At 43.3% G+C, this 26,000-nt stretch overlaps 1 protein-coding gene across 10 annotated transcripts in view; it reads left to right on the top strand.

Annotated features, from left to right (window-relative positions):
* The window catches only part of LOC110520290 (unconventional myosin-Ib), a 156,624-nt gene that overhangs the window by 97,071 nt on the left and 33,553 nt on the right, over positions 1 to 26,000 (top strand). For all 10 annotated transcript variants that reach the window (XM_021597482.2, XM_021597483.2, XM_021597486.2 and 7 more), the window contains 7 exons: positions 4,863 to 4,967; positions 6,901 to 6,947; positions 11,255 to 11,318; positions 16,796 to 16,894; positions 17,497 to 17,600; positions 21,973 to 22,120; positions 23,262 to 23,380. In XM_021597482.2, the coding sequence (XP_021453157.2) occupies positions 4,863 to 4,967; positions 6,901 to 6,947; positions 11,255 to 11,318; positions 16,796 to 16,894; positions 17,497 to 17,600; positions 21,973 to 22,120; positions 23,262 to 23,380 (686 nt within the window). The remainder of the gene's footprint in view (positions 1 to 4,862; positions 4,968 to 6,900; positions 6,948 to 11,254; positions 11,319 to 16,795; positions 16,895 to 17,496; positions 17,601 to 21,972; positions 22,121 to 23,261; positions 23,381 to 26,000) is intronic.

Here is a 26,000-nt window from a genome sequence, read left to right as displayed (position 1 = left end):
TAGGCTAGTTGAGAACAAGTTCTCATTTGCAACTGCGACCTGGCCAAGATAAGGCATAGCAGTGTGAACAGACAACACAGAGTTACACATGGAGTAAACAATTAACAAGTCAATAACACAGTAGAAAAAAGGGGAGTCTATATATACATTGTGTGCAAAAGGCATGAGAAGGTAGGCAAATAATTACAATTATGCAGATTAACACTGGAGTGATAAATGATCAGATGGTTATGTACAGGTAGAGATATTGGTGTGCAAAAGAGCAGAAAAATAAATAAATAAAAACAGTATGGGGATGAGGTAGGTGAAAATGGGTGGGCTATTTACCAATAGACTATGTACAGCTGCAGCGATCGGTTAGCTGCTCAGATAGCAGATGTTTGAAGTTGGTGAGGGAGATAAAAGTCTCCAACTTCAGCGATTTTTGCAATTCGTTCCAGTCACAGGCAGCAGAGAACTGGAACGAAAGGCGGCCAAATGAGGTGTTGGCTTTAGGGATGAATTATAAATAAGCATCAACCAGTGGGTCTTCTGACGGGTATACAGAGATGACCAGTTTACAGAGTAGTATAGAGTGCAGTGATGTGTCCTATAAGGAGCATTGGTGGGAAAACTGATGGCAGAATGGTAAAGACCATCTAGCCGCTCGAGAGCACCCTTACATGCCGATCTATAAATTACTTATCCGTAATCTAGCATAGGTAGGATGGTCATCTGAGTCAGGGTTAGTTTGGCAGCTGGGGTGAAAGGGGAGCGATTACGAAAGAGGAAACCAAGTCTAGATTTAAGCCTGCAGCTTTGATATGTGCTCAGAGAAGGACAGTGTAGCCATACTCACAAGTACTTGTATGAGGTAACTACCTCAAGCTCTAAATCCTCAGAGGTAGTAATAACACCTGTGGGGAGAGGGGCATTCTTCTTAACAAACCACATGACCTTTGTTTTGGAGGTGTTCAGAACAAGGTTACGGGCAGAGAAAGCTTGTTGGACACTAAGAAAGCTTTGTTGTAGAGCTTTTAACACAAAATCCTGGGAGGGGCCAGCTGCGTACAAGACTATCACCTGCATATAAATGGTGAGAGAGCTTCCTACTGCCTGAGCTTTGTTGTAAATTGAGAAGAGCGTGGGGTCTAAGATCGAGACTTCAGGTACACTCTTGGTGAAAGGCACTGCACTCTTTGAGAGAAGTAGTTAGCAAACCAGGTCAAAGATCCCTCAGAGACACCAATAATCTTCAGCTGGCCCACAAGAATTTAATTGTCTACCATATCAAAAGCTTTGGCCAAGTCAATAAAAATAGCAGCACAACATTGCTTAGAATCAAGGACAATGGTGACATCATTGAGGACCTTTAAGAATGCTGTGGTAGCCATGCTGGTTAAGTGTGCCTTGATTTCTAAATAAATCCCTGTCACCAGTAAAGCACCCCCACACCATCACACCTCTTCCTCCATGCTTCATGGTGGAAGACAACCACACATGCTGAAATGATACGTTCACGTAATCTGCCTCTGACAAAGACATGGCGTTTATAACCAAAAATGTTAATGTCCATTGCTTGTGTTTCTTGGTCCATGCAGGTCTCTGCTTCTTATTGACGTCCTTTAGTAGTGGTTCTTTGCAGCAATTCAACCTTGAAGGCTTGATTCACTCAGTCTCTTCAGAACAGTTGATATTGTGATGTGTCTGTTACTTGAACTCTGAAACAAATGAAATCAAATTTGATTTGTCACATGCATCGTATACAAAAGGTAGACCTTACCGTGAAATGCTTACTTACAAGCCCTTAACCAACAGTGCAGTTCAAGAAATAGAATTATGAAAATATTTACTAAATAAAATAAGTAAAAATAAAAAGTAACACAGTAGAATTACATAATAAAGAGGCCCCAGTGATGTATTGGGCTGTACACACTACCCTCTGTAGCGCCTTACGGTCTATTACTGAGAATTTGCCATACCAGGTGGTGACGCAACCGGTCTGGATGGTCTCCACGGTGCAGCTGTAGAACTTTTTGAGGATCTGGGGACCCATGCCAAACCGTTTCAGTCTCCTGGTGTTGTCGTGCCCTCTTCACGACTGTCTTGGTGTGTTTTTGCCTATGATCGTTTGTTGGTGATGTGGACACCAAGGAACTTGAAACTCTCGACCCGCTCCACTTCAGCCCCGTCAATGTAAATGGAGGCCTATTCTTGCTCACATTGAGGGAGAGGTTGTTGTCCTAGAACCACACTGACAGGTCTTTGTCAGTGATCAGGCCTACCTCTGTGTCGTCAGCAAACTTAATGATGGTGTTGGAGTCGTGCTGGGCCATGCAGTCATGGGTGAACAGGGAGTACAGGAGGAGGCTAAGCACATACCCCTGAGGGTCCCCAGTGTTGAGGATTAGTGTGGTAGATGTGTTGTTGCCTACCCTTACCACCTGGGGGAGGCCTGTCAGGATGTCCAGGATCCAGTTGCAGAGGGAGGTGTTTAGTCCCAGGGTACTTAGCTTAGTGATGAGCTCTGTGGGCACTGTGTTGTTGAACACTGAGCTGTAGTCAATGAACAGCATTCTCACATAGGCGTTCCTTTTGTCCAGGTGGGAAAGGGAAGTGTGAAATACTATTGAGATTCTGTCATCTGTGGATTGGAGTGGGTCTAGGGTTTCCGGGATGATGGTATTGATGTGAGCCTTGACCAGCCTTTAAAAGCACTTCATTTAGGCAGGTTACCTTCGCATTCTTGGGCACAGGGACTATGGTGGTCTGCTTGAAACATGTGGGTATTACAGACTCGGTCAAGAAGAGGTTGAAAATGTCTTGGTGTTGGTCAGCACATGCTCCGAGTACATGTCCTGGTAATCCGTCTGGTCCAATGACCTTGTGAATGTTGACCTGTTTAAAGGTCTTGTTCACATCATCTGCGTAGAGCGTGATCACATAGTCATCCAGAAGAGCTGGTGCTCTCATGCATGCTTCAGTGTTACTTGCCTAAAAGTTATTTAGCTTGTCTGGTAGTCTCACGTCACTGGGAAGCTCGCGTCTGTGCTTCCCTTTGTAGTCCATAATAGTTAAGCCCAGACACATCTGACAAACATCAGAGCCAGTGTAGTAGGATTCAGTCTTAGTCCTGTATTGACGCTTTGCCTGTTTGATGGTTTGTCTGAGGGCATAGTGGGATGTCTTATAATTGTCGGGATTAGTGTCCCACTCCTTGAAAGTGGCAACTCTAGCCTTTAGCTCGGTGCGGATTTTGCCTGTTATCCATGGCTTCTGGGTGGGATATGTACGTACAGTCTATGGGGACGATGTCCTCAATGCACTTATTGATGAAGCCAGGTGACTGAGGTTGTATACTCCTCAATGCCATTGGATGAATCACAGAACATATTCCAGTCTGTACTAGCAGAACAGTCCTGTAGCGTAGACCGCGTCATCGGACCACTTACATTAAGAGTGAGTCACTGGTACTTCCTGCTTTAGTTTTTGCTTGTAAGCAGGAATCCGGAGAATAGAGTTCTGGTCAGATTTGCCAAATGGAGGGCGAGGGAGAGCTTTGTATCCATCTCTGTGTGGAGTAAAGGTGGTCTAGAATTTTTTTCCTCTGTTTGCGCTTGTGACATGCTGGTAGAATTTAACTAAAACTGATTTAAGTTTGCCTGCATTAAAGTCCCTGGCCACTAGGAGCTCTGTTTCTGGATGAGCATTTTCTTGTTTGCTTATGGCCTTATACAGCTCGTTGAGTGCGGTCTTAATGCCAGCATCAGTTTGTTAGGGTAAATAGACGGCTACGAAAAATATAGATGAGAACTCTCTTGGTTGGTAGTGTGGTCTATAGCTTATCATGAGGTACCTCAGACGAGCAATACCTTGAGACTTCTTTAACATTAGACATCGCGCGCCAGCTGTTACTGACATAGACACACACACCCGCCTCTCGTCTTACCAGACGTAGCTACTCTGTCCTGGGGTTACACAGAAAAACCAGCCAGCTCTATATTATCCGTGTCGTCGTTCAGCCAGGACTCAATGAAACACAGGATTTTACAGTTTTTAATGTCCCGTTGGTAGGATAGTCTCGACCGTAGACCATCGAGTTTGTTTTCCTGTGATTGCATGTTGGCCAATAGAACCGATGGTAACAAGGCATCCCAACCTTCTCCCACGGAGATACCGAGGGAGAAGGTTTTGAATGACAGGGATTGGACCTGTTATCCAGAATGAAGTATACCCTTGTTGCGGACTCTTTAAATAAAAAATCTTTGTCCAGTTCGAGGTGAGTAATCACTGTTCTGAAGCTCTTTTCTGACATAAAGAGACGTTAGCAGCAACTTTATGTACCTAATAAGTCACAAACAATGTGAAAAAACAAACAAAATAGCACAGTTGCTTTGAGCCCATAAAACAGAAGCCATCCTGTCTGGCGCCATTATTTAAGCGGCAGCAGTAACTCTGGGTCTTCCTTCCTGTGGCGTTCCTCATTTCAGCCAGTTTCATCATAGCTCTTGATTGTTTTGTGACTACACTTGAAGAACCTTCCAAAGTTCTTGACATTTTTCGCATTGACTGACCTTTGTCTTAAAGTAATGTTGGCTTGTCGTTTATCTTTTCTTATTTGAGTTGTTCTTGATATAATATGGACTTGGTTGTTATGGAGTGTGTCAACAGTGGAGAGGGACCCCAGAGAGGGTACACACCCTGTCTCTGTAGGGGCTGCTGGAGGGTGATGTAAGGGGGATTTTGGGGTGTGGAGGGGCTGGCTAGGGTTGGCGTAATTTGCGACTTGGAGGTTTGGGTGTGTCAGGGCTCTTGCCTCAGCCCTGTCTAGATCTAGATGAGAATGACCTTTAACCCTGTCTTACTGTCTGTTCCTGTTCCAGAGGCCAGTAAGCTGGTGATGTCATATGTGGCGGCGGTGTGTGGGAAGGGCCAGGAGGTGAACAAGGTGAAGGAGCAGCTGCTGCAGTCCAATCCTGTGCTGGAGGGTGAGTATTCTAACCCGACCCACCGTTCGCTCTTCCCATGCAAGTTCAGAATAGGAGGTGCTTATATATGCGAGTGGAAGTGGCTCCCATGCTTCAGGTTCAGAGTGGGATGGGGCTCAGCTAAGATGGCTGAGGCATCAGGGACACCCACTTTAACACACAATCAGTTTAGCTTTTTTCCTCTAGACAGTCTCTTTCTCTCACACGTCAAGCCTCTCTTAACAGAGATATCCAAATAGCTTGAATGCTTTCACCAACCATTACAACCACTAGGCTAGCTGCCGCACATGTTGTAATGGTTGGCAAAAAGGATTCAAGCTATATGGATATCTCTGTTAAGAGAGGCATGAAGTGTGTGAGAAAGAGACCCGTTGGGCCGGTAACCGAAAGGTTGCTGGTTCGAATACCAGAGCGGAGATAGTGAAAAATCTGTCTGTGCCCTTGAGCAAGATACTTAACCCTAATTTGCTCCAGGGACTTCATGCTACTATGGCTTACCCTGTAAAACCCTGTATGTGACAATACACTTTTTCATATTATTTTCTTTACATTCAATTCACTGTTCGTTTGTGACCGGCCTCTGTACATTTTTTAAACGTCTGTTTTGGAGGATACCGTATTGGTTTTCCTGACATGAATCATCAAACCACTCTTCATCCAATTACTACTAGACACAACATGCAACACTTTATAAAATCTCCCACCCTATTTACATGTTTCACCAATGCTCAGTCCACTACATTAGGAGAAAAAACCCTCCCTATACCTCTGTGCTGGCACAGACAGCAGTGTTTTAATTGAGGGTCTGTAGACAGGAAATGCTCATGAGTGATGAAGCCAGCCTAGCGGTGCCCAGTACTTAGCTGCTGTACTATAGAGCCAGGCCCATAATACTCAGTAGGAGTGTAGCAGCTACAGGCTGTAATGACCCCTAGGTACACAGAGAGGGAGCGTGGGGGGCATAGACTTACTGTAGTTAGCAATGATTCACTTAATCAACACTCCTTAATTAGGGGGCTGATTTGAAATACTTTACAACCCCACGGTGATTTGTTGAACGACACATGAAGGCTGTTTAGTGTAAAATGTGGGATTTTGGAGAGAGGAAGAGAATACTAACAATGTACTTTTACTGCAGTTGGTGCTCCCACAAATATCAGCCTGCTTAAAGGACTGTACTGAATGTGCAATTTTGTACTTTGTTCAGGGTCTTTTCTTGAATGGTGATATTGTGTTGAAATGTGTGTTGAGCTATGAAATATTGCAAACTTATAATTGATGGTCTCTGGTAATTTTCATAATTTTGTACTATGTGTAGTGCACAGTTCACACACTGAACTACTGACTTAAATGTAGATAGACTGCTATTTTGGGCCATAAGCTTTGAAAGCCTCCAAGCTCTGTTTTAACCCAGACCCTCAATAACATAATGGGACTGATTAGGCATCATCAGGGGAGGCAGGTAGCATAGTGGTTAGAGCGTTGGACTAGTAACTAAAAGGTTGCTAATCGAATCCCTGAGCTAACAAGGTAAAAATATGTTGTTCTGCCCCTGAACAAGGCAGTTAACCCACTGTTTCTAGGCCGTCATTTGTAAATAAGAATTTGTTCTTTACTGACTTGCCTAGTTAAATAAAGGTAAAATAAAATCAGACCAAAAGGCTTTGTGGTAGTCTAGTGGTTGCATGATTGACAGATAAATGGATCAGCTTTTACAGGTTCGACAGACAGCGTTAAGTAGATTTCATGAAGAGAACACCAACCAAGCCATCAGTATGTATGTGTTAGTTAGTGCTTATGATTTAGCAGGGAAAGTGATGCTTGATGACTTTTCACATACTTGAAGTAATACAGACTATCAAAATGTATAATATACTGATATTGGTTGCCCTGTCTACCTGACTGATACTCATGTTGAAATGTTTATTTTCAGCTTTTGGGAATGCTAAAACAATGAGAAATGACAACTCATCCCGATTTGTAAGTATCCTATTTTCTTTGTTGTCCTGACACTAACACTGAAGTCTGTGGGCGCTTTTATGGTCTGCTCCTCCAATAAGAACCTGTGTTTGATGGTCTGCTCCTCCAATAGGAATCAGTGTTTGATGGTCTCCTCCATTGAAGCTGTGTGTACTTTAGATTAAACACAGGTGGACCTTTGATCTAGACGTCACCAGAGGCAAACAAACCCTCACCCTTTTCCTCTTTTATCTATTTTTCTCTCCAATTTCTCTCGTATCACTTTTTCTCCCCTAGTTCCTCCCTAATTCTCTCCCTCTGTAGAGCTTGCAATTGGCTCTCTCTGCAGACCCTGCCTTAACACCAAGCCGTTACAGTTACAGCATAGAGGCAGCCCAGGATAGAAATGAAGCCCAAGTCAGCGTAGCGTTTTTTTGGCAACCATCTCCAGATGTCTGCCGATGGCTCCTGCCAAGATCCCTTAGTGTTTGGGAAACTGCTCTTTTCTCCAGAAACTCCACTGCCTCTGGTGTCATGTAATGTTTTCCTACAATGAGGTGGCTCTTAAAGCACTAAATATATCCACTTATTCCACTCCCACATGGCACAAGCACCAGTACGGTGCTGCCTTGTACAGTTAAAGATTACATTACGTCACATCATGCAAAACAGCTTGTGTCGGCTGGTGTGGAGACCGTATTGACTGTACGATCGTCAGCCAATGGGATGGTTAGGTTTACGGTAACTGTTCTGTGACCTCTGACCTTTGGCCAATTGCCGCTGAGGAACTAACATACTTGGAGGCCTACACTACCTCTCCTCCAATATGACTTATGCACAGTGAGCATTCTGGTTCAAACATGGCTCCTCAGCACTGGAGCTTTAGGAAACTGACTGACGCTTTGACTAATGATGATATCAGCAGAGTGGTGATGCAAACACTATCTTACTCTGAGTTTTTTTGTCTGGCAAACTAATCTAGGAAAGCATTGTCTTTTTATTTCTCATGCTTCCTCGCTGGCTGGCTGCGTTTTCCAGTGGGGCCCATTGGCAGCTAGCAGCTGCCTGTTTTAGATTCCACTGTTTCTGATGTCACCACATTACTTCAGGCTTCACCAATCAGACTGGAAACACACTGACTGACTTAACCATATCCCACCCTGTCTTGGGCTAAGTCTTGACTTAAGGCCTGTTTATTTATCTAACCTTTATTTAACCAGGCAGGTCAGTTAAGAACACATTCACAATGATGACCTAATGTCTAGGGAACTGGTCAGGTCACGTAAGGACAAAACCAAAACTCACAGGCCCTTGTCATGTGCCATTGTTATTTGAACTAATATCCCACGAGTCAGTTTAATCTGGTATTGAAGTGCTCTGTGTACCATACTATTCAACTATTCAAGAGGGCCACCATTGTTCCTGTTCCCAAGAAAGCTAAGGTAACTGAGCTAAACGACTACCGCCCCGTAGCACTCACTTCCGTCATCATGAAGTGCTTTGAGAGACTAGTCAAGGGCCATATCACCTCCACCCTACCTGACACCCTAGACCCACTCCAATTTGCTTACCGCCCAAATAGGTCCACAGACGATGCAATCTCAACCACACTGCACACTGCCCTAACCCATCTGGAGAAGAGGAATACCTATGTGAGAATGCTGTTCATTGACTACAGCTCGGCATTCAACACCATAGTACCCTCCAAGCTCGTCATCAAGCTCGAGACCCTGGGTCTCGACCCCGCCCTGTGCAACTGGGTACTGGACTTCCTGACGGGCCGCCGCCAGGTGGTGAGGGTAGGCAACAACATCTCCTCCCCGCTGATCCTCAACACTGGGGCCCCACAAGGGTGCGTTCTGAGCCCTCTCCTGTACTCCCTGTTCACCCACGACTGCGTGGCCACGCACGCCTCCAACTCAATCATCAAGTTTGCGGACGACACAACAGTGGTAGGCTTGATTACCAACAACGACGAGACGGCCTACAGGGAGGAGGTGAGGGCCCTCGGAGTGTGGTGTCAGGAAAATAACCTCACACTCAACGTCAACAAAACTAAGGAGATGATTGTGGACTTCAGGAAACAGCAGAGGGAACACCCCCCTATCCACATCGATGGAACAGTAGTGGAGAGGGTAGCAAGTTTTAAGTTCCTCGGCATACACATCACAGACAAACTGAATTGGTCCACTCACACAGACAGCATTGTGAAGAACCTCAGGAGGCTGAAGAAATTCGGCTTGTCACCAAAAGCACTCACAAACTTCTACAGATGCACAATCGAGAGCATCCTGGCGGGCTGTATCACCGCCTGGTACGGCAACTGCTCCGCCCTCAACCGTAAGGCTCTCCAGAGGGTAGTGAGGTCTGCACAACGCATCACCGGGGGCAAACTACCTGCCCTCCAGGACACCTACACCACCCGATGTTACAGAAAGGCCATAAAGATCATCAAGGACATCAACCACCCGAGCCACTGCCTGTTCACCCCGCTATCATCCAGAAGGCGAGGTCAGTACAGGTGCATCAAAGCTGGGACCGAGAGACTGAAAAACAGCTTCTATCTCAAGGCCATCAGACTGTTAAACAGCCACCACTAACATTGAGTGGCTGCTGCCAACACACTGACACTGACTCAACTCCAGCCACTTTAATAATGGGAATTGATGGGAAATGATGTAAATATATCACTAGCCACTTTAAACAATGCTACCTTATATAATGTTACTTACCCTACATTATTAATCTTATATGCATACGGATATACTTTACTCTATATCATCGACTGTATCCTTATGTAATACATGTATCACTAGCCACTTTAACTATGCCACTTTGTTTACATACTCATCTGTATATACTGTACTCGAAACCATCTACTGTATCTTGCCTATGCTGCTCTGTACCATCACTCATTCATATATCCTTATGTACATATTCTTTATCCCCTTACACTGTGTACAAGACAGTAGTTTTGGAATTGTTAGTTAGATTACTTGTTGGTTATTACTGCACTGTCGGAACTAGAAGCACAAGCATTTCGCTACACTCGCATTAACATCTGCTAACCATGTGTATGTGACAAATAAAATGTGATTTGATTTGATTTGAACCTCTGGCTTTCATGAAGTTGTACAACTCACTCACCAACCAGGTACCTACCTACCTGTCCATAGCCTGTGCTCAGGTTTAGGATATCATAATAGGGGGATTATTTCGGATTATGCCTGATCTGTTTATATTTAGGTAACCTTGATTTAAACTGCTGGATGAGCACCTCCTGCTTGTTCCAGTGAATGCCATTTAGTTCTAACTCATCTCCTCAGGAAGAGGACAGATTGTTTGAACTGTTTCTTCCCCCTGCAGAGAGACTGGAGATGTTGTTGAAACTGGCAGTGGCCATTGCCAGTTAAATGTTTTCTTTTTTTGACCTTTATTTAACTAGGCAAGTCAGTTAAGAACAACTTCTTATTAACAGTGACTGCCTATTATTTACACTGGGCCAATTGTGCGCCGCCCTGGGGGACTCCCAATCACGGCCGGGTTGATACAGCCTGGAATCAAACCAGGGTCTGCAGTGAAGCCTCTAGCACTGAGATGCAGTGCCTTAGACCGCTGCGCCACTCAGGAGCCACTACGGCTTTTTAAGTTATAAATAAAAGTTATAAATAAAAAGAAGACTAATCAAATGGCTGCAAAGAAACTGGGCCCAGTGTTGTTCTAACCCACATTTTAAACAGAACCGAGGGTGAGCGAAGCAGGGTGGTTTGTTTTACTCTCCTTTCAAATGGGAGAAGAATAAAGTACTTTCCTTCTTCACAGTAGTCTATTACTTCACAGCATACCTATGTGTGATTGGCAGCTGACTTTATGAACATGTCCAGTGCCTGGAGACACAATTACTTCTTCAAAATGAGTTCAACTTTTTTCTCCTTTCGGTGATGTTTGCGGTGATCCCTGCCTGTGCTTGTGCACGCTTCCTCCTGCATCTGGGAATGTGTTCAATGGCCATTTTAAATGATTAATATTTACTCTTTGATTCCTAAACATAACTTAAATGTATTCAGGGCCTGTGCCGAGTTTGCTACAAAGCAACCTAACCTTGCCACCTTATTATAAGCCCTGGGCCCGAATCATCCTATTTGTCCTGCTTTATCTGTTTATCTCTTGTTTTGGCTGCCCTAAAAAAAACGCTTCATTGCTGAAAGAAAACAACATAGATTTTGCCTCAGAGACTAGCTAGTTGTTGTGTTATTTACCCAATAACATGCTGATATGTTAGTGTGGTGTCAGGAAATTCTAATCACTGTATTCTCTCTTCTCTACAGGGGAAATACATGGACATTGAGTTTGACTTCAAGGGAGACCCTTTGGGTGGAGTTATTAGCAACTGTGAGTATTATAAGGAAGACCTATATATATCTATATATATATATATATACATACACATACACATACACATACACACACGTCATGCTTAAATGACCACATGCTAAGCTCTCCTACATCCCTCTAGCCCTCTCACATGTCACTGCTGTGAGCATGATAGTGTAGCTCTGACACAGTTAGCTCAATTAAACCCCCAGTCAGTCATTCTACCATGGTAATGGTTTGTCTCACACCCTGGGCGAGGGACAGGATCTGGATGAGGGAGAGGGCCAGGGACAGTGAGAGGGACGGAGTCGAGCAGTTCACCACATGCTGTCCCTGCACGCCCGGTCGGTCGGCTCACCAAAGAGAGAGGGAGATCAATATTTGTTTTCAGTCAATGGAGGGTCAGTGACACACAGGAACTAGATGGGGAAAAAACAACCTAAAAAAAACTGAACCGTTGCCAAACAGACACATGAAAAAATGTTGACTGCTTTCTGTCTGCAGTACCTCGTCTTGTCTCTATCTCTGACCCTCAACTGCTTTGTTATTGTTTTGTCCGGTCTCTTGTTCATATTGTTTTGTCTGAAGCGATTCTGCCATGAGGTCAGGGGAAATAAAGAGTGGGTAGATCTGTCACAGATATTCCTCTGTCCTTTCGGTCTGTTGGAGAGGAGAGCTCATGGAGACTGCCCAGTGCCTTCATAGGTTTATTATGGAGAGGGAGACTCCATAAGACTCCATAAGACTGAGGGCCATGTGACTCTGGTGCAATGGTATATAACAGGAAGAGGAGGATGGATGGAAGGTAGTGATGCGTAGCCGTGTTTAACGTCATTTAAATAGTGTGTGGCTGAAGGGCAGGTTGAATAAAGAGAAACAATACCTGACACAATCCATCAATGTATAATTATTGTGCAATTTATATAGGCTACAAGGAGGTTTTTCTTTCATTATTTTAGACTATCTTTCTGCATAAGCCTAAACTTTAGCTTAACTGTACGGACGTCAAATAGCCTACATAGCCAACCACCAGATAATGCTTTTGGGAACGGGCAGAAAAGGTTAACGTCAATCCACTTAGGCAAAAAGGTAATTGCCAAAGTTTTCATTCAATAAGACAATAGCTGAGTAAGGAGAGCTGAAAATAAAGAGGGAGGGCCAGAGCAGTCTATTTGGTGAAGTGGTAACAGAGGATGATCGCAGTGCTGGCTATGTTATGTGTGATGATTGAGGCTCTATACAAATTCGACAATCACAAGACGTGACTTCAAATAGGCCTATGGCATATCAAAGGAACTGTAGCCTACTGTTTAGATGGGTTAAATGGAAAATGAAATCTGGACATTGACTAGAATAACCTACTCCAAAGTCCTCTGATAATACTAGTCCCGTGCGAATCGACATCCCTGTGTTTTGAGAGAAATGTCTGAGTTCGACAGGTGGCTCGAGGTTTGAACAAGAAAACAATAACTGATTGGATAAATTGAATTAAGTGCTGCGCATAGCCAATATATGAAGGGCATACATGTAACAACGTTCACAGTGAATGCTTTTGTTTATACTCAAGTTAATTGAATATCGCCAAATGCATCATTCAAATTATTGCGCATATTTAATGCAACCATTGCTGTTAATAGTTCGCAAAGCAGTATACTAAACGTTTGGAACATCCATAGCCTAAAAATGCAAATCAAGTGCAAGTTAGCTGTTTAGCTCACATCTGAAGGTTGGGGGGCAAAGACGTCTTCTATTGCGGATCCCTAAAATATCTGAATGATTATGATCACACACTATGGCGACACTATACCAAAGATGGTTTAGTATGGTTTAGAAACTTGGGAACCAAGCTGGAGTTATCAGTGTAGCCTGTCATCGCTTGGACTTGTTGAAATATCTTCATGCCTAGAAAAAAACTCTCCAGGCTTCCATCATAACTGTCAATTTATAGGAAGAAATATATATATAATAATTACAGGGGGCAGTTTGGAAAAAACGAATCCCGTCCAAATCGTTCTCTAAAATAACGGACATTCTTGGGTAATAAATAAATAACCAGCGTTCTCTAGTAATGCTGGTCCTGTGTGAATAGTACCTTAATAATAGTGCCTTAATAATAACTCCTGCAGCATATCAACCTCCACTCTTCTGGGAAGGCTTTCCACTAGATGTTGGAACATTGCGGGTACTTACTTCCATTCAGCCACAAGAACATTAGTGAGGTTGGCACTGATGTTGGCCTGGCGTTCCATTTTATCCCAAAGGTGTTTGATGGGGTTGAGGTCAGGGCTCTGTGCAGGTCAGTCAAGTTCTTCCACACCGATCTTGACACACCATGTCTGTATGTACCTCGCTTTGTGCACTGGGGCATTGTCATGCTGAAACAGGAAAGGGCCTTCCCCAAGCTGTTGTCACAAAGTTGGAAGCACAGAATCGTCCAGAATGTCATTGTATGCTGTAGCGTTAAGATTTCCCTTCACTGGAACTAAGGGGCCTAGCCAGAACTATGAAAAACAGCCCCAGACCATTATTCCTCCTTCACCAAACTTTACAGTTGACACTGGATTCGGGCAGGTAGAGTTCTCCTGGCATCCGCCAAACCCAGATTCGTCAGTCGGACTGCCGGATGGGGAAGCATGATTCATCACTCCAAAGAAGGCATTTCCACTGCTCCATAATCCAATGGCGGCACGCTTTACACCACTCCAGTTTACGCTTGGCATTGCGCATGGTGATCTTAGGCTTGTGTGTGGTTGCTTGACCATGGACACCCATTTGATGAAGCTCACTACAAACAGTTATTGTGCTGACGTTGCTTCCAGAGGCAGTTTGGACAGACTGTTTTTACACGCTTCAGTACTCGGTGGTCCCGTTCTGTGAGCTTGTGTGGCCTACCACTTTAGGGCTGAGCTGTTGTTGCTCCTAGATGTTTCCACTTCACAACAACAGCACTTACAGTTGACCAGGGCAGACATTTGATGAACTGACTTGTTGGAAAGGTGGCTTCTTATGACTCTGTCACGTTGAAAGTCACTGAGGTCTTCAGTACGGGCCATTCTACTGCCAATGTTTGTCTATGGAGATTGCATGGTCCCTTGCTCGATTTTTATAAACTTGTCAGCAACGGGTGGTGCTGAAATAGCAGAAACCACTAATTTGAAGGGGTGTTCACATCATTTTGGTGATGTACTGTATCTAAATGATGTACTATATCTTTGACTGTAGCCTATAGCGCATTTTCTTTATTTGCAGGTTAGGGTTGGGTGCGGGTCTCAAATGTTCACTTTACCACATATAGTTGGGCGGTTGCAGATGGATTATAATCAATTGTGAGCAGGTGTGGGTGAACAAACAGCTGACCTGCCGAACCACTAATGGAAGAATAGGCCTCTCATGCCTGGGGGCTTCCCTCAGAAGTCACTAGCTATAAATTCCTCTGTTCCTTTGTCGCTGCTGCAGCACAGTCAGCCAACACCTCATTATGGCCCTCTCTCCATCTCTCTCCATGCCCAGAGATCTTCTTTAACTGAGGATTAAAGAGGAACACCTCACAAACCTCTCCTCGGCACCCCCAGACGTTTCACAATTTTGTTGTAGCCCTCAACTAGCTCACCTGATTCACCTAGTCAAGGGCTTGATAATTAGTTGTCAATTCGAATCAGGATGTGCTAGCACTGGAATAGATGAAATACATGGAATGGTTGTGGGTCCCCGGGTGAGGTTCGAGAACCACTGCTCTAGGGCATGGTGGAGCAGCTAGGGTTAGGCCACAGTCGAAGGGTTTAGGACACAACAGCCCATGCTTGCTAGTTTTGTATGGAATAATGTGTAGAATTTTGTCTGCTTTAATAATCTTGTTTCTTTTTGTTATTGTCTGTGATTGTGCCTTGTTCACTACCCATTTTGTATAGTAAAGTTGAATTGACTTAGATAATGGTAACATGCTAGGAAGAAGATATCAATACACCAGGCGCACAATCCTTTTGGTGCTTGTTAAATCCTAGCCTAAACGACAAGACAGGATATGGACTTCCATTCTTACTTTTCAGTATATATAGCGTGTCTGACATTTCTCCTTTAATGTATGTTTGTCAGTCTAGGAACCATTTCCTGGATGTGGCCTGCCTGCTGCAAATAGCTAAATAGCATTCAACATTTTACAAATGCTTTACAGCAGGCATGAAAAGGTCTAGTAAAAAGCAATAACAGAGCTGAACTCTTCTAGTGTACAAAAGGTTAAAGGTCGTGACAGAGAGAAGAGCCCCTTGGGGGGTAGACTCTGAATGTTCAGAACATTCTTGAGCCACATTTCCTGTTCCTGCATCTTATTTTCTGTTTGAACTCACTGTTGTGAGTTTTGTCTGGTCAAGAGGATGCTTGCATGCAGTTATATCTGAATCTCAGAGTAGGGTACAGGCTAAGGGAGCCACAATGGGAGACAGTGACATTGTTTATGACAGAGAGAAAGCCAGCGAATAGTCTCACATTGCCAGACTAGTATTTTATGTACTCTGTATTAGAAAAGAGAGGGGTGAGAATCCATGCTGTCAGGCTCCATTTTGATTACATTTCAGAGGCAGTGCATCACTCTGAGCTGCTCGTCTGTCGCGCTCTAAAGAGATGCTACATTATTGATGAGCTGACAGACACGTGTTTAAAAACTCAGAGAATTACTTAGTGATGAACACACGCACAGTGACTACCATGTGGTGGTGAAGCAAGGCTGGCAGTCTATTGACTACCAATTTCTCTGTAGTGGGTCAGTGGAATTAAGTGCTGTGCCAGAGAAAGTGTAAATGCATTATGAAGTGGTCCCTGACTCTCCAAGCGGCTAATGCCCCCACTGAGAGGATAACTTAGCTGACCGGTAGCTAGCAGCTCCAACTCTGGTCCCTGGGCTCTATATTCAACATAACATCATTTAGTCAGGCATAGAGAAGAACTTATCTTACTTTCCTGATCAACTTATAGTAAATAGAGCTTTGTGAGCCACTTAAACCACATTAACTGTGCAATATGTTACAGAGTACATCCTTTTCAGTCTAGGTGTTGTAGTTGATCAGTAGTTAAGGAGCTGACCTGACTTTTGAGCCCTTCATATGGTTTCCTCCTTTGAGTCTTCCTGTGCCTGCCGGCTCGGAGGCTCTACTTCTACACAATGAACAATGAGACGCCTACATAACCGTGGCTCTGTCACCTTGGAAACACTAATATTTGGCTATAACAGGGAGATCAGAGCTCTACAGATGTGGTCTGGACACTGACCACGTGTAGACTTAAAAGATCAGTCGTGTTCTTAGCTCATTAAATTGCATCTTCTTTTACAGTATATGTCCTGCCTTACCTCATGAGTAATAATAATACCTTGTTAAATCTCGGTTTACATTTCCTTTTCCTACCTTACCGATTTGTTGAATTGTTCTAGCAGGTAATTCAGTATAATGCCTGTTTTCAACATCCATGTCTTAATTGTGTCCTTTATGTATTGTTATCCTCAGATCTACTGGAGAAGTCCAGGGTTTGCAAGCAGCCGAGAGGAGAGAGAAACTTCCACATCTTCTACCAGCTTCTTTCTGGAGCCTCGGATGATACCCTGAGTAAGCTATACACACACAGTTATCGGTAATACCTTCATGACAATATTATTAACATGTCATGAAGCTTCGTTAGGAGTCATACCATCTCAGAAACGGTCACAAATGTTTAGAAGGTATGTCATGACAGAGTTACTACACATGGCCTCAAATAAAATGTCACTGAGTTATCTAACCGCAAAATGTCTTAGTTATTCTAAAGAAACACATGACTAATACTTAAACATGAGGCTGTGTTTAACTACAGAGAACAAAGACTATGAAACCAGTGTGGTTCATTTGTTCTCAGCTGGAGCTCAGCCACTGTTTGGCAGTCTTGATGAAGGAGAACAATATAATGGTCTTTGATTCAATGCTGGAAAAACATCAAAAGGCTTGATTTATCTGCACTTAATGTAACCTGTAATCCAATACACCATACTGTGACTTCCCTTGATACCTGATACAAGCCTTTAAAGGGCCATTTGAAACTGCTGATTGTGTGTGTGTGTGTGTGTGTGTGTGTGTGTGTGTGTGTGTGAGTGAACTGCTGCTCTAAAGTGTATAGCACTTTAGTCAATATGCACCATGCTAAAGCCATGTGTGTTTGTCTTTCTGGCACACAGTGAAGCTGAAGTTGGACAGAGATTTCAGTAAATACAACTACCTGAGTCTGGATTCAGCCAACGTCAATGGGCTGGATGATGCAGCAAGCTTCAGGACCGTCAGGGTGAGACGAACACATAATTGTTGACTGTCATTGTGTCAACTTGTTTTTGGCTTAGCTTAGAGGTGCACTGTGAAAGGGTAGGGTGAGAGTAGAGGTGGTCTGATCCTCTTTATCTACTGACCGAATAAATGAGCACGTAGATTGGATTAAGGTTTAAAACAGCTCTGATCCATGCTCCTAAGCAAGCTAGCATCTTCTACAGCCTCTCTACCTGTAATGTGAGGGTCCATACACACTGCTGAAAAACAATTCACCTTGCACAGACACGCCCCTTAATTTTGCCAGCTAGAACCAATGAAATGTCTTCCTTTCTGCCGTAGTCTTTTACTTATCCATGCGTGTAGTCTCAGTGTACAGACCCCTAACTTGAACTTTGAACTATAGCAGGAGAGTGAGACATAAGGATGAGTTTAGCTCAGCGAGGGAATCCCGTTCCACCTGCCGTGAAGGCTTTCCCGTACTGTAAACGATAGCAGAACGCTTCAGAGTACACAGGCAGATTGGATGCTGTACTGATGTGGGAAACAGCAGCTGCGTTCTTCTAAAGTACACACACACAGTCGCTCTCTGACATGCAGGGCTGCAGAGCGTGGTCATCATGTGTAAGGCTCTCTCGATCTTCCTCCTGACTCAGTTACTGTTGGTGACACACAGTGTTATGTTATGAGCTGCCTGAGCTTTATCCATTCCCAACTCCCTTAACAGGACTGTCCTGTACTCCACTGTCTCCCTGCCCTTGGACTCTCAGTAGCAGTGGATGTGTCCCAAATGGTACCTTTATAGTGCACAACTTTTAAAATGTTTTTAAAAAATTACCCCTTTTTCTCCCCAATTTCGTGGTATCCAATTGTTGTAGTAGCTACTATCTTGTCTCATTGCTACAACTCCCGTATGGGCTCGGGAGAGACGAAGGTTGAATGTCATGCGTCCTCCGATACACAACCCAACCAGCCGCACTGCTTCTTAACACAGCGCGCATCCAACCCGGAAGCCAGCCGCACCAATGTGTCGGAGGCTACACCGTGCACCTGGCAACCTTGGTTAGCGCGCACTGCGCCCGGCCCGCCGACAGGAGTCGCTGGTGCGCGATGACACACGCAGCATCCTGTCTTAGCACTTCTCTCAGTGAGGGAGCTAGTAGGCCACCTCACAGCTGCAGTCCAACTCAACACAATAGATTTCAGTGATTTACAAGAATAGGCCTCTCCACTGGATATGATGTTGTTGTAGGAGCCAAAGGCAGCCTGCTACAGATTTTTTTCTCACCCTTGTTCACAATGGTGTCAAATCACAGTAACACATGTTTAATAATTCAAGATACTGTAGTTCCCCTACTACACTGTCCACATCACTGTGTCCTCTGTCAGTAGTTGTCTTGCTTTCCTCTCCAGTCCAGAAACTCATCCCCCTTTTCTGTTGTCCATGTTATCATTGTGTGTTTGAGATTGACTACATATACATTAAAGTCCAATTGCATGGAATCACCCGTCTACAAATCCCCTTGCATTCCAAATCAGGCTTTGATACTGCGACCAATACTGCGACCACATTTGTGACCGTTTACTTGGCGTTTTACAAGCGTGCCAGCAAATTATTTTTACCTGGTCACTTTAGTTGTTGGTTCACAATTAGATATTTTTATCGTCATGATTTATTCAAACAGTAATGTGCAATTGACCAAAAATAAAGTACCTTTCTGAAGAGGCACCAACTGCACGGGAATGCACCTGTCTGTGTGTGTCAGGACCTACAGGGGAGGTTTTAGAAACGCTCCGGGCCAGTCGATCATCCCCATCAGTTAAAAATATATTCTAATAAATCTAGGCTATATAATTATTTGTTAAATATTTATTCCCGAAGCTGTTCATTCATTATGTTGATTATCTATGACGCGCGCTCGACACATAGCCTATAGATAATTGGTCGGGCAGAGAGAGCGAACAGCTCTCAAACAGCTGGTTGTTGCCTGGCGCGAAGACAGACAGCGATAGCGGAAGGAAAGATGTTCCTAGTTATGATATCTACCAGTAAATGCTAAGGCAAAAATGGGTATGCAAACAAGGTAAAAGTTCAAGGTCTTGGTTGAATATTTGCAACACGCAATTCAGTCATCATTGAATAGCCTACCTTAAAAATTAATTTTCCTTTAGGCTCTTTGGTTCTTGAAAAGTCATTGAAGTTATCGTAGCCGATTTAGAAGTTCTACTGCGCCAATATAATCAGATGTTATTTTCTGATCTGTTTTTCTGATCACTTTGTTTCCTGTCTTTTCAATGGAAGGGTGTTGCGCTAGTATGTTGCTTTGGTGTGGTAAAACCATGTGCGGTTATAAAGAGCAAGACAACATCGAATGTTGGCTTCAACTTGGTTTTCCATACAAAGCGTTGCAATACAAAGGGAACCCAGTTTTTGGTTGCTTTTAAAACATGATACAGTAACCCCCCCAATAACTCTTCAACATCACAAATGGCAAGACTGACGACCTACCACATGGACAGACTTCATTAGTGTGTTTGTGTCGGGAGAATGCTGTCTTTAGTCACGTAATGCCCACATTATTCTGACATAGAATGTAAACATGTGAATGTCAATGCATAATGTCATTGGTTAGGCCTATAAAACGTGTTTTTCGTAATAGTAATATATACTTTTTTTTGCAAACATTTTTGGGGAATTTTTTCTATAGGCTAATACAACAATTACATATAAAATGTACAGTACCGAACAGTTGATGTTGAGATGTTTGTTACTTTAACTCTGAAGCATTTATTTGGGCTGCAATCTGAGGTGCAGTTAACTCTAATGAACTTATCCTCTGCAGCAGAGGTAATTCTGGGTCTTCCTTTCCTGTGGCGGTCCTCATGAGAGCCAGTTTCATCATAGCGCTTGATGTTTTTTTTTGACTGCACTTGAAGAAACGTTCAAAGTTTTTCATATTGACTGATCTTCATATCTTAAAGTAATGATGAACTGTTGTTTCTCTTTGCTTATTTGAGCTGTTCTTGCCATAATATGGACTTGGTATTTTACCAAGTAGGGTTATCTCCTGTATACCACCCTTGTCACAACAACTGATTGTCTTAAATGCATTAAGAAGGAAAGAAATTCCACAAAGTAACTATAAACAAGGCACACCTGTTAATTGAAATGCATTCCAGGTGGCTACCTCATGAAGCTTTGCAAGAATGCAAAGAGTGTGCAAAGCTGTCATCAAGGCAAAGGGTGGCTATTTTGAAGAATCTCAAATCAAAATATATTTTGATTTGTTTGACACTTTCTTTTGGTTACTACATGATTCTGTGTGTTATTTCATACTTTTTATGTCTTCACTATTATTCTACAATGTAGAAACTAGTAAAAATAAATAAAAACCCTTGAATGAGTAGGTGTTAACTTTTGACTGGTACTTTAGCTCCTTAAATTACAATTAAGTGTTTGTACGTGCCCCCTCAGTCTTCAATGAGGTCCGTAGGGCCACATTGAAATGTTATTTCCTTGCTGTCAGAATTTGCTCTAACCATCGATTTTGGAATTTTCTATGCTCCCTTACTGTCTAGTGATTATTAGCGAGCTGGACAGTCAAGATACTGTTTGAATAGCTGTCCGTTATCATTTCTACACAGTTTCGATTTGATTTTAGTGATTTGAAAAGGATTCTTCAGGATTTTGGAATGAGGCCCTTTATTTACTTCCCTAGCAGATACCCATAGATTTCTAGTAATTACGCTAATGCTAGTTACAGTAGCAACTGCTCTAGCACTAGTTAACAACTCCCTTCAAACTGCACACAAGAGACATTAAAATAAAGTGCTTTTTTTTTTTCAGATGTCAAAGTGCCATGTGTTATTTTCTGTGAAATCCTCTAGAGCAGGGGTGTTAAACATACAGCAGTCCAATACGGCAACAAACTCACTATACTTTAAAGGGATACTTAGGCATTTTGGCAATTAGGCCCTTTATCTACTTCCCCAGTCAGATGAACTCATGGATACAATTAAGTCTCTTTTCTTTGCTGTTACAGTAAATCTATCTAAATCAATGTAAGAACACAAGGGCATGCTAATTTAAAAGATGTCTTGTCATTGTTAGCCTGGTTCTGTAAGGAATGCAGGCACATTATGGGACCAAGGCCAGGCCATTATCAATTATTTAAAAAATATATATAAATATTGGTGTGACCAAATTGTGCTGGTGCACCCAACTGAAAAGTTGGTAGCACCAGTGCCACCGGTGGAAAAAGTTAGTGTAGAACCCTGCAAAAAACGACTCATTAACAAATCGAGATCAGTTATTCTGCACCTTTTGTTGCTCCAACTGATCCTCTCAAACATGCTGAATGTCTGATTGGCTCTCTCCCCCTGTGCCATCCCAGAATGCCATGCAGATTGTGGGCTTCATGGAGGCTGAGGTGCAGTCGGTTCTGGAGCTGGTGGCTGCCGTCCTCAAACTGGGGAACATTGAGTTCAAACCAGAGTCCAGGGTCAACGGCTTTGACGAGAGCAGGGTCAAGGACAAGAATGGTGAGACCATAGTCGGACTGGACAACCAACAGCTTCACTGTGGGACAGAATTTCCTGTTACAGTACACATGGACACACATCTCACTTTTTTAATAACTTTTGTGCCCACGTGTGGATGCCTGCATTTCCCTTGCATCTTGAAAATGTAAAAATCCTGTATTGTGGCTGTAGAAAATTATTGTTTCTTTTGGTTATTCATTTTCTTGTCAATTGAAGGATAGATAAGATAAGCACACTGTAATTTATCGGTTAGATTATCACCACTGACCAATAGTCAGTCCCTCAACCACAAGCCATGGCTTTAAGTTCTATCAACAGCAGCATATATGGTTGTTCTTGTACTGCCCCCTACTGGTTAATGATTCATTCATTTCATGACTTAGTAACTACAGTATGCTATAGTTTATGATTAAGTACAATAGGCCTATTGATAACCCTATTGCTTACAGCTATCCCCTATTAAGCAAGCATAATATTTAGCATGTCTTAGTAACCCAGCCATGACACAACTTTGCTTTCTTTGCAAACACAACTTTTCTACATGTCACACTAAAGTGGAACTCCACGTGGTCTGTGGTGTGAATCATAAAATCCATCTTCTTTCTAAAATGACACCAGCTTATTAATGGCATTTCCCCTTATGACCATTTGACGGCTGTATGGACTGTCACGGTACACAAATACATTTAGTCAACAACACCAGTCTTACAGAAGACCATTTACTGAGACAATTGACATGTAAATACCTAAAGACATTAAGGCTAATGCGCTTCAGTAACTCCTCTTAAACACTACTCTGTCCGGCTGCTTTGGGAATTCCTGGCCAGGAGACACAACACTGATCCTAAAGGAGATCCTCTGAGAATAGAGAGAGTTGATTACCTCATCTCTTTATGGAAAGGGTTTAGCTAATGCCTTGTGGCTACCCACTGAATGATACTGACGTCATGTGGCATTGTTGGTAGAGCTTAACATTTATATGAATTCCATCCCTGCAGGGGATAAATGTATTTTATTGATAGATTTAATCTTGTCATTGCCTATTTGTTTCTTTGCCCTAGGCCTGTATACAAAGCTCTATGATTGAGTGTTTGTGTCTGTTCTCTTAGTGAATGTGTCTTTCCTCTGCTCTATCTTCCAGACCTGAAGGAGATGTGTGAGCTGTTGGGGATTGAGCAGTCTGTGCTGGAGAGGGCTTTCAGCTACCGCACCGTGGAAGCCAAGATGGAGAAGATGTCTACCACGCTCAACGTGGCCCAGGTGAGAAGACCAACACACTGTCGTCACTGTATAGCAATAGGCTTGGGCGGTATACTGTATACCGGGGTATTTGGAAATAGCCATGGGATGGTTTTTCAAAACCATTGAAAATATTTCTTATGTTTTTTTTTAAGTAAATACCCGCAGTCAACTTGTGCAATATGTTAAGAGATAAAGATGATCGCCTTCTTCATTTCATCTGTCACATATGAACCTTACCGGCAGTCCCCAGTCACTTGGTGTTTGTTTACAAGCACACAGCAGCAAGAGACCAGAGCCTTGTGAGCCTCTCACTATTGTGCAGCACGCGCCAGGTGATCTAGTTACAGTATGTGATTCACAGCTAAATGTTTGCCAGCTAGATCTTATATAATTATTAAGTTAACTGTCTAAAATGTGCTAAATGCGCTGCAGTTGTGCGTTTGGTTTGCTAATTTAGTAGCTATCTTGCTAAGTGGTTAGCTTCACTTGGAAACAGCTGAGAATCCCGTACTGGATTAAGAGTCTTTATGTCTAATATTTGTTTTGTGCCTGCAGCAAATTGTGAGTAGCATTTTTGAGTTGCTTGTGAAACTTTGAGCTGGGATGTCTGTCCTGAATATAGTTTAGGTCAGAGACTGTATAAAATGTTCCCAATCCGTTCGTTAGCATTTAGATGACACAAGGTCGGTATGACAATCTGGATATCACTCAAGCCTATATAGCAACACATTACTTTAAGGACCATGCCCTTACCAACAGGACGACCAAAAGATCCAGTCATCATTGTATTGCAACACACTTCCTTTCATGGTAGCACTGACAGACGAAGTCTTAGGGGATGTTTCACACTCCAGTTGTGGATGGATGAGGAAGGACAAGATGAATTCCCTCTCACTGAGTTCTTTAGCAGCTAGCTAACCCCCCCCCCCCCCCCCATCCCATCCCATCCCCACCTATTGTACATGGAAAGATATCCATAATAGAAGAGGGGTTGGTGACTTCTCCCCTGGAAATGCAGAAGTAGGTCACATTGTGGAGGTTAGTGAGTTCAGGCAGCAGACACATTCATGCTTTAGATGAGAGGAATATAAGCTAGTCTCCTCTCTCAATTCTGGAGGTCTGTGAGTTCAGGCAACATCCAGTTGGAGATTAAATGAAGAAAGTCATAGAGGCTAGTCCTCACCCTAGTCCTCTTTCTGTGCTCTACAAACACAGCTTATGAAGGAAGGTAGAAGGAAGGGATGAGCTTCATGTCTCCTGAAAAGTGATTTAAACATCCTGGGCAGATATCTGGTAGCCTGGTTCCAGGTCTATTTGTGCTGTGTTACCAACTTCTATACTCTTTGCTTTGACAATGACCATAGGAGTTGACGAGGCTGCGCAAACAGACCTGCTTCCTTGAGATAGAGCACTACTGGTGCAGCTCTTTAGAGTCCATCAGAACGTATCTTAACAAATATCTGGCCAGGTAGCATAAACAGAATGGTTTAAAAGGCCAGACGGAGAAAATAAATCAGAGCACATTGGTTGTAGGTCTTTGAGGAACTATCAAACTAAGGATCACCAGATTATCCACAGCACATCAACACCAGTCCAAACATCAGCTCCTAGAAGTGTTTGTTTGTCCTGGAGGTTATGCCTGGTCTTGTCACAGTTCAACTCTTCCTGTGTGCGCACGCACGCAGTGCATTCAAAAAGTATTCATACCCCTTGACTTTTTCCGTATTTTGTTACGTTACAGCCTTATTTTAAAATGTATTACATTGTTTTTCCCCCTCGTGAATCTACACACAATACCCCATAATGACAAAGTAAAAAAACATTTGTTTTTGTTAAATTATAACAATTATTCAAAACTGAAATCACATAAGTGTTCAGACCCTTTACTCAGTACTTTGTTGAAGCACCTTTGGCAGCAATTACAGCCTCAAGTCTTCTTGGGTATGACGCTACAAGCTTGGCATACCTGTATTTGGGGAGTTTCTCCCCTTCTCTGCAGATCCTCTCAAGCTCTGTCAAGTTGGATGGGGATTGTCACTATTCTCAGGTCACTCCAGAGATATTCGATTGGGTTCAGGTTGGGCTCTGGCTCGGTCACTCAAGGACATTCAGAGACTTGTCCTGAATCCACTCCTGCATTGTCTTGGGTGTGTGCTTAGGGTCGTCGTCCTGTTGGAAGGTGAATCTTCGCCCCAGTCTGAGCACTCTGGAGCAGGTTTTCATCAAGGATCTCTCTACTTTGATCTGTTCATCTTTTCCTTGATCCTGACTAGTCTCCCAGTCCCTGCTGCTGAAAAACCTCCCCACAGCATGATACTGCCACCAAAATGCTTCACTATAGGGATGGTGCCAGGTTTTCTCCAGATGTGATGCTTGGCATTCAGGCCAAAGAGTTCAACCTTTATTTCATCAGGCCAGAGAATCAGCCCTGACCAAGGTCCTTCTACCCCGATTGCTTGTTTGGCCAGCTCTAGGAAGAGTCTTGGTGGTTCCAAACTTCCATTTAAGAATGATGGAGGCCACTGTGTTCTTGGGGACCTTCAATGCTGCAGAACATTGTTTTGTACCCTTCCCCAGATCTGTGCCTCGACACAATCCTGTCTCGGAGTTATACGGACACTTTTTTTGACCTCATGGC

Source organism: Oncorhynchus mykiss, chromosome 3 (genome assembly GCF_013265735.2).
Source record: "Oncorhynchus mykiss isolate Arlee chromosome 3, USDA_OmykA_1.1, whole genome shotgun sequence".
Taxonomy (NCBI): Eukaryota; Metazoa; Chordata; class Actinopteri; order Salmoniformes; family Salmonidae; genus Oncorhynchus; species Oncorhynchus mykiss.
The sequence above is the reverse complement of the archived record's forward strand: the minus strand, read 5'-3'. Positions and strand labels throughout refer to the sequence as shown.